Source organism: Rana temporaria, chromosome 5 (assembly GCF_905171775.1).
Source record: "Rana temporaria chromosome 5, aRanTem1.1, whole genome shotgun sequence".
NCBI classification, from domain to species: Eukaryota; Metazoa; Chordata; class Amphibia; order Anura; family Ranidae; genus Rana; species Rana temporaria.
In genome coordinates this window covers 212,439,634-212,454,557 of record NC_053493.1, presented here as the reverse complement: position 1 = coordinate 212,454,557, position 14,924 = coordinate 212,439,634, and the positions used below count along the sequence as shown (strand labels likewise).

The 14,924-nt window shown below is 40.8% G+C and overlaps 1 protein-coding gene across 1 annotated transcript in view; it reads left to right on the top strand.

The window, feature by feature from the left end:
• Positions 1-7,422, top strand: part of BASP1 (brain abundant membrane attached signal protein 1) — a 92,098-nt gene extending 84,676 nt beyond the window's left edge. The window contains exon 2 of the mRNA XM_040353532.1: positions 5,835-7,422. Within this exon, the coding sequence (XP_040209466.1) occupies positions 5,845-6,504 (660 nt within the window). The 5' untranslated portion in view covers positions 5,835-5,844 and the 3' untranslated portion in view covers positions 6,505-7,422. The remainder of the gene's footprint in view (positions 1-5,834) is intronic.
• The last annotated feature ends 7,502 nt before the right edge of the window (positions 7,423-14,924 follow it).

Sequence of the window (14,924 nt, the reverse complement as noted above, 5' to 3'; positions counted from 1 at the left end):
TTTATTAAACAATATGCTTGAACCTCCAATGGAAATACACGCATTAACAGCGCTCTAAAAAAGTAAAATACTAAAAGAAGGTCCTATGAAGTGTCTTTTAAATCAGGATATTCATACCCAATGTCCTTGAAATATACGTGCACACCCTAAAAAAGGTGAAATGCTATATTCAATTGCAAATCACAAAGAAGGAACTGATGATTTTTAATGATCCATGGAACCCAGTCGCCACACCACGTCGAACACTGCTCCATTTGTATATTTTAAACTCACCAGAAATCGTGTGAAAATGCGCCTTCAACTAGATAACTTGTTAACCGCAACACTTCTACTGTCGGCGGACCATGGCGTAAACTACCCCTTTAGCTTCAGGCATTAAATCACTGATAGCGGATTCGTAGCTCAACAGCGATAGTACCATAAGAAATAAATGGTCCCTTAGCATGATTCCATTAAAAATCTGTTTTATTATCCAAACCTCTGTTTACATATTGCCCTTAAAAGTTTTAAAAACAAGCAAAGCATGTAACAAACACTTGTCTGATACTGTGCATCACTCTCGCTGCTCCTCTAGATTAAAAATTCAGGGGGATACCCGGGTTGAGTTTTTCACAAAGGTAGATGAGTAGGATGTGCATATATTTGTATGAATATTCTGTTTTAAAGAGCGCTGTTAATGCGTGTGTTTCTGTTGGAGGTTCAAGCCTATTGTTTAATATTTTGATTCTTGATGGCAGCTGCGAAAGGGTCTTTGGCCTTTTTTTTTTATTCAATTGATTTATGAGTGCTGGGGGAAAGTGGATGTGTGCAACTTTTGTGGCGGTTTACTGTCATTATTTGCTAGTAACATATTTTACCGATATTTCCCATCCATATAGTACCACAAGATCTGGGAAAGCCTGCAGATTTTTGCTGACCGGGATGTGTAGTGCATCATAGCAAGGTTGAATTTGGGTAAAATTATAATACGTAATTTAGTGTATAGCTACCCTTTAGTGATCGCTACAAATTGCAAAACCCATTTTTGATGTCCAAGAAAAATCTTGGACATCAAATTCAAAACAGTTATGCACAGAAGGCTCACTGATGACAGGTTCTCTTTCCAACCTCCTTTCCTGAAAATTATGTCATTTGGATATAATGGAACTAGGGAAGCACATTCCAAGTATGCAACAGGACAGTTTTCCGCCTGGTACCCCCTGCCAGCACTAGCTATGTAAACCCCTTTTTCTATTTCCTATCCAATTTCACATTGGTCCAGCAGTAAATCATTTCCTGTCCCATTGGTCCAGCAGTAAACCATTTCCTCCCCAAACAGGAAATTAAGATAGAAAAGAAGGTTCCAGGAGAGTAAAGTTCCTCTGGAGTCAGAAGTGGTTGCCGTGGCAACTCCAAAGCAGACACAGCTGTGTACTCAGGCAGTGCTGATCTCTTCACACTATACAGCAGGAATATTCAATTAGCGGACCTCCAGCTGTTGCAGAACTACAAGTCCCATGAGGCATAGCAAGACTCTGACAGCCACAAGCATGACACCTAGAGGCAGAGGCATGATGGGACTTGTAGTTTTGCAACATCTGGAGGTCCGCTAATTGCATATCACTGCTATACAGGGACACTTTTTTGATGTAGGACATCATTTTAAAAGCAGGGACTGTTCGAAGAAAAAGGGAATGGCTGGTCACCCCATATAATATAGTAACTGCGTCACACTTCTCAAAAAGCAAGTCAATCAATATCCATCACTTGGAGGGACAGAAGAAAAAGGGAATGGCTGGTCACCCCATATAACGAGCTCTTACTGCGTTTTTAGGCTAAGTTTGCACTTGCAAAAAATGTTGTCACTTATGCGAACCAACACACTTATAGCATAATGCATGATGCATTTTCTGACCCTCCAAGTGATATATGGATATATAGAGAGAGTGTGTGTGTGTGTGTGTGTGTGTGTGTGTGTGTGTGTGTGTGTGTGTATCTCTCAAAATGAATATAATTATGGGTAATTACCCATACCTAATCAACTGGGACTTGTTCAGAGTGAGGCCTAGTCTAGTTCTGATGGTGTGACAGGATTACTAGACTGGGACAGTAAAGTAGTGTGCTGGAGGAAGACGTGTTCTGAGGTAAGACTGTCAAGTTAGGTTCAGCCATCTTGCTTTTTGAGAAGTGTGACACAGTTACTATATTCTTCAAAGTACTAATTTATCTTCTGGGCATCCCATGTCCCTTTCCCCAACCAAGTTAATCCCCTAATAAAACAACAAAAACAAGCAAGAGACTGCTCATTGACTAAAGAAGTGTGTCTAATTGATGTCTGACAGCAGAGTGGAATGTGTGGATGCTGTAACTCGTAGCAACCCACCGCTATCCGTGTGAACCTAGGCTCAGACATGGGTGCTCAACCTGTGGCCTGCCAGCTGTTTCCTCTTCCTTCAATGCTTGTAACAGTCAGCTTTGCAATACTTCATGGAATTTGTTCGCTCATAACACTGGCACAGTGCTTGTAGGGATTGTCCCTTGAAAAATATCAAGATGATAAAATGTGTCAGAATGCCTTCTGTTTTTTTTTTGCTTTTTATATAGTTGTGCATGGTGTCTAAGACCACTCGATAAGAGTACTTTCACACTGAGGCAGTTTTCAGGTGCTTTAATGCTAGAAATGGGCCTCTGCAAAGCGCCTGAACACAGCCTCCCATTCATTCCAGTGTGTCTTTTCACACTGGGGCGGTGAGCTTGCGTTCAGACAAGTCCTACAAGCAGCATCTTTGGGGTGGGTTTTAGCGCTCCCTAAATGCCCTAACCATTGCAATGAATGAGCAGTGCTTCCAAAGCACCTTTTAAAAGCATTTTAAAAGCTCTGCAATGCTGGACTTTTTACCCTCTATTTTAGGTAAAAAGCTCCTCGCTACGGCCAAAAAATGGCGCTTAACTGCTTGCCGACCAGCTGCCGCAGTTATACGGCGGCAGGTCGGCTCCCCTGCGCCAGAGCCCGTAGCTATATGTCGGCTCTCGCGCAGGCCCCCCCCCTCGCGTGCCCGGCGGGCGCGATCGCCGCCGGGCACACGCGATCGCTCGTTACAGAGCGAGGACCGGGAGCTGTGTGTGTAAACACACAGCTCCCGGTCCTGTCAGGGAGAGAAATGCTAATCTTCTGTTCATACAATGTACGAACAGAAGATCAGTCCTTTCCCCATGTCAGTCCACCCCCCCTACAGTTAAAACACACCCAGGGAACATACTTAACCCCTTCCCCGCCCCCTAGTGTTAACCCCTTCACTGCCAGTGGCATTTTTATAGTAATCCAATGCATTTTTATAGCATTGATCGCTATAAAAATGCCAATGGTCCCAAAAATGTGTCAGAAGTGTCCGCCATAATGTCGCAGTACCGAAAAAAAATCGCTGATTATCCCCATTACTAGTAATAAAAAAAATATTAATAAAAATGCCATAAAAATACCCCCTATTTTGTAAATGCTATTACCTTTATGCAAACCAATCAATAAACGCTGCGTGACTCCGAAATTTCGCCTTTTTTTGTAACTGTGATCATCGATTAAAGTTTGAGATCCTGGTATGCTGGTGACATTTTCTCTCTGACTGTTTGCAGTTCCACCCAATTGAAAATACAGCCAATTTTGCAGGAACGCGTGCATTGGGAATATTGCATTGGAGGTTCTATATGAGTCATTCATGCAGACAGAGGCTATGTGCGTGCAGCCAAACCATGTCCCCCATGTGCGAAAGTATTAATAAACTTGTATTAGAGCTGTTAGACTGATTGTTTGTTTTATTTCCTGCTGAGTAACATTAGATGATTATTAGAAGAACTGACGTTGTGGATATGGGGGCTGAGAGCGTGCAGGTGTGAGGAGGGGTCTGAGAGCGTGCAGGTGTGAGGAGGGGGCTGAGAGCATACAGGTGTGAGGAGGGGGCTGAGAGCATACAGGTGTGAGGAGGGGGCTGAGAGCATACAGGTGTGAGGAGGGGTCTGAGAGCGTACAGGTGTGAGGAGGGGTCTGAGAGCATACAGGTGTGAGGAGGGGTCTGAGAGCGTGCAGGTGTGAGGAGGGGTCTGAGAGCGTGCAGGTGTGAGGAGGGGTCTGAGAGCGTACAGGTGTGAGGAGGGGTCTGAGAGCATACAGGTGTGAGGAGGGGTCTGAGAGCGTACAGGTGTGAGGAGGGGTCTGAGAGCGTACAGGTGTGAGGAGGGGTCTGAGAGCATACAGCTGAGGTACACTAGAGGTTACAACTGTGGCGGAGATTCATTACAGGTTTGGAATGGACAAAACTTTTATACAGAACTGAACCATGTGGCCAGTTTTCTACTTATAACCTACAGTCTTTGTTCCTTATAACATTTTGGGGATTTTGTTTTTACTTGAGTTTATAGATTGATAGTATAACTAGTCTTGTGCAAAGAGAAGTTTTGGACAACTTGCTTATAACTCTTTCAATAGAACGTTGCCATATTTGTGTTTTTTTTTTATCATGATACTTGTATTGCTGTTTATCAGTTTGTTTGAGATACATAATCATGCACGTTTTCAAAAGTGAGTTTTCATTTATAAGATGAAATATATGTCCTTTTAAAACAGTCTAAATCCCTTCGAAATGTGACAAAAACATTACATAATAGCAAGGTGTTCATGGTTCTTTTACCATTTACAAGACACATGCTAAAGAGCATGTTTAAAGCTTTCCTACTATGCTTTCTGATTTGCAAACCGTAGTTTTTAAAATAATGTTAAGCTCTACTGGGAGCCGATACTATTTTAAAAGTTAAAAAAACGTAAAAGTACTGATAGTGAAGTATGTACATATTCTTTCATTTAGTTCGATTTGTCTATTACGCAAGAGTAACCCTTAAAGTAGTGAAATCAGGTTTATAATGCTTGAACCTACCTGTCACTTGACATTAAAAAATTGTGCTTTGTTGCTTATTGCATGTGACAGTTAGTCAGCCCAAGATTTTGTAGAAGATTGCTTTAGTGTTTTTGTGTGGCAGAATGAGGACACTTTTACATATTTAGTTAGATGACTTTTGATGCATCTCTCTATAGCTACTGTATGATATATTTTAGTTTGCAGTTTTTATTTTAGGTGACATAAAAGATGGGATGTGAAAAAATGAATTTGCAGTAGAAAGTTCCTGGATGCTATAGAAGACAGTATACTGTAGTAGACCTTTTATTCTGTCTGAGTGCAAATAATGATAGCAGTTAACCATATTTTAGCATTTAAAAGTTTATCCGAATTTTGGATTTGGTAGGTTGCTTTCTGGCTTGGCTTTCATACATACATTTTGTGGGGCCCTTCTGTTGGCTTTGCTTTCATATGTATAGACATTTAAAATTGTTTTGGGGCTATAACCTGGGGAAAAAAGACTAATTATGGATTTTTGGTACAAATTCTTTTGCAGCCCAGGCAGTAAATGGCGACTAATCTTATAACTCAGAAGGGGTACCAAACAACACTTTAATTCACCTTAGAAATTAGTATGAGTGAGCAGGCAGAGATTCCATTAAATCAGCCACTTGAATTATTCACAGGATAGCTTGTTCTACTGTTGGGTTTGAGCTGTGTTTTGGGATTTGTACACCCATGGACTGGTGACTGAGAAGTTGCTAATCTGTGATTCACCTATAGCATGTCCAGGATTTTTTTTATTACAACATTTCAATTATTTCAAATGGATGAGTTGTGTGCCTAAAGGTATTGCAGAGTATAGGATCATATCTAAAACTGTAATAACCTGGTTTCATAACTTTATCACTCTGTGAAATAAAGTCTTTTGGATGGACCAGTGACACATTGTTTGTTTTTCTATTCCAGGGCTTTAAACATGGGAGGAAAGCTGAGCAAGAAGAAGAAGGGATACAATGTAAATGATGACAAATCCAAAGACAAGGACAAAAAGGCTGATGAAACAAATACGGAAGAAGAGGGGGCAACTAAAGCCAATGAGGAATCTCAGCCTGTTGTAGAAAATGCAGATGCAAAGGAAAATAAGGATGAGAAGAATGATAAGGATTCCCAAGTGGCAGAGAACAAGACTGAGGTCAAGGAAGGAGACAAAGATGGAGATAACAAGGAGGCTGTACAAAAAACAGAATCTGAGAAGACCGAGGCTCCTTCTGAAGCCAAGGCAGAACCTCAGAGTGCGGAACCCCCTGCATCTAAGCAAGAGGAACCAGCAGCTGAACCTACCACTGAGGCTAAGGTTTCCCAGCCTTCAGAAGCACCAGCACCAAGTAAAGTAGAGGAGAAGAGCAAGGAGGATGGGGAAGCCAAAAAGACTGAGGCTCCCTCCGCTCCAGAGGCCAAAACTGAGTCTGCTCCAGCTGCAGACTCTGAGCCTGCTCCATCTTCTGTGAAGTCTCCCGAACCTGAAGCATCTAGTACTTCTACTAAGGCCTCTGAACCTGCAGGACCAGCTGAAGAAGTTAAAGCTACTGAAACCCCAGCAGCTAATTCTGATCAATCCGTAGCAGTTCAAGAGTAAAATGGACAGCCTGTTTGAAATAACCACCTAAAACAACCTTCAGTTATGTTTTTCTTTTGTTTTTGATAATTTTTTTCAGCTATACTAACAAACTTGATTTAGATTTGAATTAAATAATGTAATGCCCAGAAACAATATAAAAATCCAAATAGTATTTTTGTGGGGGACAAAATGTACAAAATAAACATTCCACCAAATCTGTCAAGTAAATTTTAAAGAAAAGAAAAAAAAGTTTAGCTATATAGATGTTTGTGAGCTTTTTTTTTTTTTGTACATCTGAGCAGCAGCTATAAAATAGAAGGTCAACGTACAGTGATCTTTGTTTTCCCACCTGCAATGAGATTGCAGGAGATATTTTCTCTGAATTTGCCCATAGGGCTTGTGCCAAGGCAATCAAATCTTTTTCAGAGATTTTTTTTTTTTTTTTTTTTTTTTTTTTTTTTTTTTCATTTGCAGTCTACTTTTTTTTTTTTTTTTTAATGCAGTAAATAAAGGCCAAACTTTTCCAACAAAATCCCACTTTAGCTGTCTTATTCCTCTCCAGATATTTTGGGAGTAACAACATCCTCATCCTACTTAGTCTACCTAGATTTCTCATGATGAAATAATGCATGTCTGTGGTTGGGTGCACCTGTAGTTCTGTTTATTGGTCAGTGGAAATAATAATAATTAAAAAACAAAAAAAAAAGTCTGCGTTGATTTGCAGTTCCAGTTTTTCTTCCATTCTATGTCACAGACACCAACACAAAACTCATTGGAAAGCAAGTAACTATTTAAAAATAACAAAAAAAAAGCAAAACCGAAACAAAATAAAAAAAATAAAAAAAAATACGGAAGATGTAAAATGGATGCATTGAAAATATATGTAATTGTATAAATGGTGCAACAGTAATAAAAGTTAAATAATTAAGAAACACATTCTTAGTTGTTGTTTGTTTATCATCATTTATTTCATTTTTTTTTTTACCAGAGCCAGCATAACAATATTGGTGGGTTTAAAGTGAAGTTCCACCCATAAATATAACATTACATCAGTAGTTTTTTAAAAAATGTCATTAGTCCTTTACGATTTTTTTTTTTTTTTTTAGATGCCTTCAAAGTGTTGTTGCTAGGTAGAATAGTTAATCTTCCCACTTCCTGCACCTAGGTGCTTAATGCTTCCTAACCTACACCGCACAGACTCCTGGGAATGTAGTGGGTGTAACTTTCCAGAAGTCTGTGCACTCCCCAGTCTCAAAGAATCATGTGACTTGGACAGCACAGGTGCTGAAACCTGATCTCACACTGCTTGTGCAGCACTGAGCATGTGCTAGATCTGCAAGGCTGAAATCCAGGAAGTCATACAGTCTGGCTTCATGATGCTCACACTTAAGATGGCCCCAGTCAATTTCTATTTTATAAAGTGTCTAAATGCTGTAACAACCTAACAAAACGAACCTTGGTTTACAGACTAACTTTACTAGAATACATTAAGCTTGTGTATTACAGGGGTATTTATATTTAAAAAGTGAAATTGTGGCCGGAACTCCGCTTTAATTTGGTAAATATATTTCACTTAAAAAAAAAAAAATCAGACTAACAACATAAGCCAAACAAATGTAGGTTAGTGTTATTTTAAGGACTAACACATTGCATCCCCTTTATGTCCAGGCCATTTTCAGCTTTCAGTGCTGTGATAGTTTGACTGAAATCCACTCTGTCCTGCAACACTGAACCCAGATAATTTGTTTCCATTTCTTTGGGACAGATGGTGGTGGTCCAATATTTCACATGCCGTTTTCAGGTGAGATCAGGGTCCACACTCCACAATTTCCTCTCAGGTGCTGGCTCGGCTTATCTTGTTTCCACTGCTGAAGCAACCAGTTCTATTGGCAACAAGAATGCCGGACACCAAGATGCAATATAATAATCTTCCTTTATTAAAATAGCTAGCAGCAACATGTTTTCTCATTTGACATGTTTAGGACTAGTAAGCACTTTGGGACTTTCCTGTGGTCGAATTTAAATCCACCCCAGAAAAATACCTCAACACTGGTGGTTAGTGACCCTTTAACCCCCCCAACCCCCAAGGGATTTAATTGGGGTTGTCCAGATACCGATACTAGTATCGGTATCGGGACCGATAGAGTATTTGCGGGAGTACTTGTACTCGCGCAAATGCTCCCGATGCCTGGCCGAATACTTTTTTTGTATTTATCAACATGTTCTATGAAAATTCTTTGAATTTTTTACTACTGCGTGACAAGCAAATAAAACATTTTTATTAATTTTTACTCATTTTTATTCTTTTATAATGTCTTGAGTTGGAGTTCTTCATAATTCTAAAAAAAATATCCGTAGTCTGTATTGTGGTTTGAAAACTGTCACATGACATTTAAAAAAAGTATCGGTATTCGGTATCGGCGAGTACATGAAAAAAAGTATCGGTACTGGTACTCGGTCCTAAAAAAGTGGTATCGGGACAACCCTAGATTTAATGTATAGATTCATTCATTAAATGATATGTTCTCCCCTTCTCAGTTGTAAAGGGGAAGGGGATGTTTCACTAAGATAAACAGTACTTCACTGTTTGCATTGTGGTTTTCTGTGATTGTTCATCACAGAGATCACATGGCACAGGGTCACTCCAATGGGCTTCTGTACCTTTACCTTAGCTGATGCTCTCCTCTCCTCTCCCTGACCGTGGGAGCCGCAACTTTGTGTGCATGCATACTAAGAACAAAAACCTGACCTAGAAAAAAATCTAGTAAAAAAGTATGTCCACATGCCCTAGTAAGGACGATATCCAGCCATCTAATTACACCGGCTGCACGTAAGGCGGTTATGGTGCATGTCTGGGAGAAATTACAAAACAATTTACTACATCTCTGCTTTGCAACCCATTCACATTTCCTCATGTTTTGTCTCTTTTTAAAAGGCTACAAGTACAGAAAAAAATCCCCTTGGTCCTGCCCGAAATCAAATGAGATCTTAATTTCTCATTTTAGCTGGCAACTCTGCCTCTGTTGCAATTAAATCTCAAGTGGTGTTAGCCTTTCCTAAATTCTCCTCTCCTGAGCTACACACAATATTTATCCTTATGTTGTAGAGGAGGAGGTGTGTGGTGTGTATATAGCCCAGCAGTGAAGAACTGGGCATGACTGAAAACCAATGTTTGGGATTTCAGTGTAGCAGAGGATTGCCTAATTTTGTAGTTTAAAGTACGGTAAGTAACATTTAAAATCATCGACTTGATAAATATGTAAAATAGAATGTGCTGAAGCACACTAATCATGGCACAGACATGTTTATGTTCAAATGATACCATATAGTATCTGTCATCTGGAAACTTTTTAAAAAAAGAAAAAAAAAGTCAATGGCCATATCCACTTATCTAATTCAAAGTATTTGTGTGTGTGTGTGTGTGTGTGTGTGTATATACATACACTCACACACATCTACAAAAAACTGTCAATTATTGCGACACCTGCCTTTACACGCACATTCACTTTAATCGCATCCTCAGTCTTGGTCTGTAGGGTTCAATATTAAGTTGGCCCACCCTTTGCAGCTATAACAGCGTCAACTCTTCTGAGAAAGTTGTCCACGAGGTTTAGGAGTGTGTCTATGAGAATGTTTGACCATTCTTCCAGAAGTGCATTTGTGAGGTCAGGCACTGATGTTGGCCGAGAAGGCCTGGTTCGCAGTCTCCACTCTAATTTATACCAAAGGTGTTCTATCGGTTGAGGTCAGGACTCTTTTTGTGCTTTGTGCACTGGTCCAAATCATTTGGTGGTAGGGGATAATGGTGTAGGGTTGTTTTTTCAGGGGTTAGGCTTTGCCCCTTAGTTGAAGTGAAGGGAACTCCTAAGGGGTCAGCACACCAAAACATTTTGGACAATTTCGTGCTCCCAACTATTGTGGCAACAATTTGGGGATGGCCCCTTCTTGTTCCAAAATGATTGTGCAACAGTGCACAAACATGGTCCATTAAGACATGGATGAGTGTGTTTGGGGTGGAGAAACTTGACTGGCCTGCACAGAGGTCCTGACCTCAACCGATAGAAAAATGCCTGGTTTGCCTGGTACCACATGAAAATTGTTGCCTTTTACAACAAATTTACCAGACACTAGATCTTTATTCAAATAGAGCCTACAGATAAAGGTGATATACTTGAACAAATGACACATATTGACATGGTATTTTACTTTTAATGTTCTAAATTAACAAGGGTGCAGATTTGTCATACTCAGGGTGTCTTATTTAACACTCTAGAGTCTTCTCAAAAATAAGAAATAGTGGGCTATGGACTGCCCTAAGCAAATTACAGTGGTTGTAAACCGCTGATGTAAAAAAATTGCAAGGCAATGGCAAAATGTGCTAGTGAGCTGGTGCTCAACATTTTTGGGGGGGCGCAAATAGAAAAAAAACAATTGCAGCATCACTGTGCCCATCAAACGCAGCTACTGTGCCCATCAATTGCAACCACTGTGCCCATCAATTGTCGCCACTGCCATAAATTGTCGCCACTGTGCCCATCAATTGTCACCACTGTGCCATGCCATCAAACGCAGCCGCTGTGCCATCAATTGTCAGTGTCACCACTGTGTCCATCAATTGTCCCCACTGTGCCCATCAATTGTCACCACTGTGCCATGCCATCAAACGTAGCCATGCCATCAAACGTAGCCACTGTGCCCATCAATTGTCACCACTGTGCCCATCAATTGTCACCACTGTGCCCATCAATTGTCACCACTGTGCCCATCAATTGTCACCACTGTGCCCATCAATTGTCGCCACTGTGCCCATCAATTGTCGCCACTGTGCCCATCAATTGTTGCCACTGTGCCCATCAATTGTTGCCACTGTGCCCATCAATTTTCTCCACTGTGCCCATCAATTTTGGCCACTGTGCCCTGTAAAATGCCCCCCCCCGCCTGGCACTTACCTTTCTGGGGTCAGCCATCCTGCTTCTACCATCCCTCGATGTCTTCTCCCGCCCTCGATGAGGCTTCAGCCAATCAGGTTACCGGTAACCAGAACCGGTGAACCTGATTGGCTGAGACGCCTGTCAGTCTTATCCAAGGATCCCTTGGATAAGTATTTGGAAGCCGATAACAGCCCTCAGGCTGTAATCGGAAAGCCTATCAGAGCCGCTGGCTCTGATAGGCACTTCGACAGCCAACCAGCTGCCGTTATTCAGATGGCCGGCTCTCGCCAGGGGGCAGGCTATCTGAATAGTGGGCGGCAGTGGCAATACACAGATTCATGCAATGCATGAATCTATGTATTCTATCAGTGGCGGTGCTGGAGCCAGAGGGGGCGGCGCTCCGGTGCCCTCTATGAACGCACCGCCACTGGTGCTAGTATACACCTTGGAACAAAGCCCTCCAGCGCTGTAAAGTCACCGCTAAGAGGGCTGACCTGTTCCCCCTGTCTTTTTTTTTTCCTGGGTTCGCTAACTCCGGCACTATCATTGTCCGGAGCCACGATAACATTACTCCCACGCATGTGAGCAAGAACCCTCGGTTCTGGCACGAAGCTCTGAAGTTCCACCAAGGTATAACGCGCCTTCAGAGTGCATGTGCCAGTGATGTCACTGGCTGCATGCAGGGTGAATATCTTCTAAACGTTTTTTATTTTTATTTTTTTAATTAAAGGTACTGCAGTATTCACATGTGTAAAAGTTACAGATTTAGAAATTTCATTTCCAGAAATATATAGAGTTAGGAGTTGTATAGAAACATTGTAGGCATTAAGCAAAGATTGCATTATGTTTTGTCAAAGCATAGAATGTCAGATATATATGCACCAATTATTTTATGGTTTGTATCAATACTACAGGTTAAAGAAAGGTTAGTAACATATAGGTTATCCAATAATGTTCACCCTGTTTATACTGGGGAGTAGAGGCTTTCCCTAGTTAAGTAGGAAACTTATAGAGCAGTGATGGTGAACGTTGGCACCCCAGATGTTTTGGAACTACATTTCCCATGATGTTCATCCACTCTGCAGTGTATTTGAGCATCATGGGAAATGTAGTTCCAAAACATCTGGGGTGCCAAGGTTCGCCATCATCGTTCTAGAGTCGGCCATCCAAGGCTTCCAGTTTTTTTTTAAATTTGGACATATTTAGGTGAGCCCTGGCAAACATAAATTCCAATTGTTGATTAAGGATTGCTATAAGGTGAGATACAGCTGGGGGTGTGGCAGATTTCCATTGCTGAGCAAGGGAAAGCCTAGCCGCAATAAAGATGTGAGTGATAAGTGGTTGGAGTGGATGAGGCAAATCCTCTAGTCTTATCCCTAGCAATGCCAACTGCGGGCTGTTCCCATAATAAACCTGATCATTCCAAATACATCTTTCCAGAACGTAGAAATTACTGGGCAAGACCACCATATGTGTGGAGCAGTTCCCACATTTCCACAGTTCCTCCAGCAGGTGGGGGGGGGGGTGAGATGGGAAGATTTTGGACTGTTTTTTTCAGGCGTTTTGTACCAGAAGTGTAGTAATTTATGGTCTGATTCCCAATGAGTAAGACGCTTTGAGAACCTTAGAGTGGCGTGGGATGCTTAGTACCAGGTCTTGGGGGAGGCCGAGAAGTTGAAAGCGTGTTCCCATTTACTTATCGCAGGGAGTTTCTGTGCTGGAGGGGGGAAGTTTAGGAGCTTATAAAGTTGTGCGTTCCCCTTTTAGGAGGTGTTGGGTTGTTTGTAGAATTGCAGAATTCCTACAGTTTGGTTGGAATCCGACCAGTGTAGACCTCTAGTCTTGATGACTAATATGGTATTTGGACTGCAACTCTTGGAAGGAGTATAGAGTTCTGCCATTGTAGAGGTCCCCTATGTGACGAATTCCAGATTACGACCAGGAGGAGAGTGGAAGGCATGAGCAAAATAAGTTCAAGGGCTAAGATTAGAATGAGGTTTAAGGATTGATGTGATAGACCTTTGCTTTGCTGAGGAGATATCCATTTTACCTACCTTTTATTATAGGCTTGCCTGTAGGTAAAAATTGCCAAGCAGGGTTTACAACTGCTTTAAACCTTTTGTAGAGGGATTTTCAACGGGGACACTAGTCCTGTGACTTTGGGGTCCCCATGGAATTCCCTTAATTTGTAGGGATTTCCTCTCCCTTCCTGTTTGGCTATGGGATAGGAAGTTGAGCTAAATCTCTGCAATGGGACACTGATGGCAAAAAAAAATCTGACATGTTATAACTATTCCTTGCTCTATCCAGTATATAAAAACAAGTTTTGCCTATAGTTTTACTTTTAATTCTATCTCACCTTTTTTTAAGCGCTGTTTGTGTAAAGATCTAACATATGTCTGTTCAACTACGTTAAAGTCAACAATTTCAATGGAGTGTACTTAATTTTTCATAGGACCAGAACATTGGAGTGGATGCACTGTACAAAGAATGTTTTTTTTTTCATCTGTTTTAAGCATTTACTCTACTAGTCCTACTACGAAGAATAGTGAAATTAGTCTAAAAATAGACAAATTCTATTTGCCCCGTAGAAGCCATGGACCACTTGGTTTGCCGATCTTGCCAACTTGGATGTTGCCTACCAGGGAGGACTTGTTATTGAACGGTCTAGTATTGCACCCCAAGCCAAAATTCTCTCAACTAGTGGGGGGATTCATGAAAGGGACATTCTAAGGGCAGAACGTCTATCTGTAGGTACTCTTTGAATAAAGATCACATTTTTACATGTTGAAAAAGTAAATTTTCGTGGCACGTACCTAATTTTAAAAAATGACTGTGTGCGAGTATCTGTCTGTTGGTTTTCTTTCTTTATCTGTGTGTGTGTGTGTGTGTGTGTGTGTGTGTATGTGTGGTATATATTATATTATATTTATATATATATATATATATATACGCACACAGTATATTCATAAAAGACAGGTATGTATGAAATTTGATTGTACTACATTTTAACTTAATGAGCAATACAATTGTCTTTATGTGCTGCAACCCCTATATATGTGTTTGTGTGTGTGTGTGTGTGTGTGTGTGTGTGTATATGCTTTCAAATATTGAAGCCAGGAAACCAGCTTAGTGATGGCATACATGTTTTTTTCAAATCTCTATAGATCCTGTTTCTGCAATATGGGGAACACTTCAATTCTGAAAACAATACACGCCATTCACAAAATGAGCACATCATGATAAGGATCCTAATTTCCAAAAAAAGTTAATTATTTTCATGCTGAGACGAATCCGATTTAAAAATTATGGTCATGTGGCCATAAATAAGGATTGGTGTTAAAACTTGAATTGAGCCTGAGCCCTAAAACCATTTATAATAGGCTTTGTGAAGTGGAGATTCATTTTAAAGATGCCATTTTCTTGTGTTGCAATGGAAGGCAGTGCATTGTTAGGGCAGGAAGCTTTCTTGTGATTTAAGGTATCAATCACATTTTGGCATTTCTA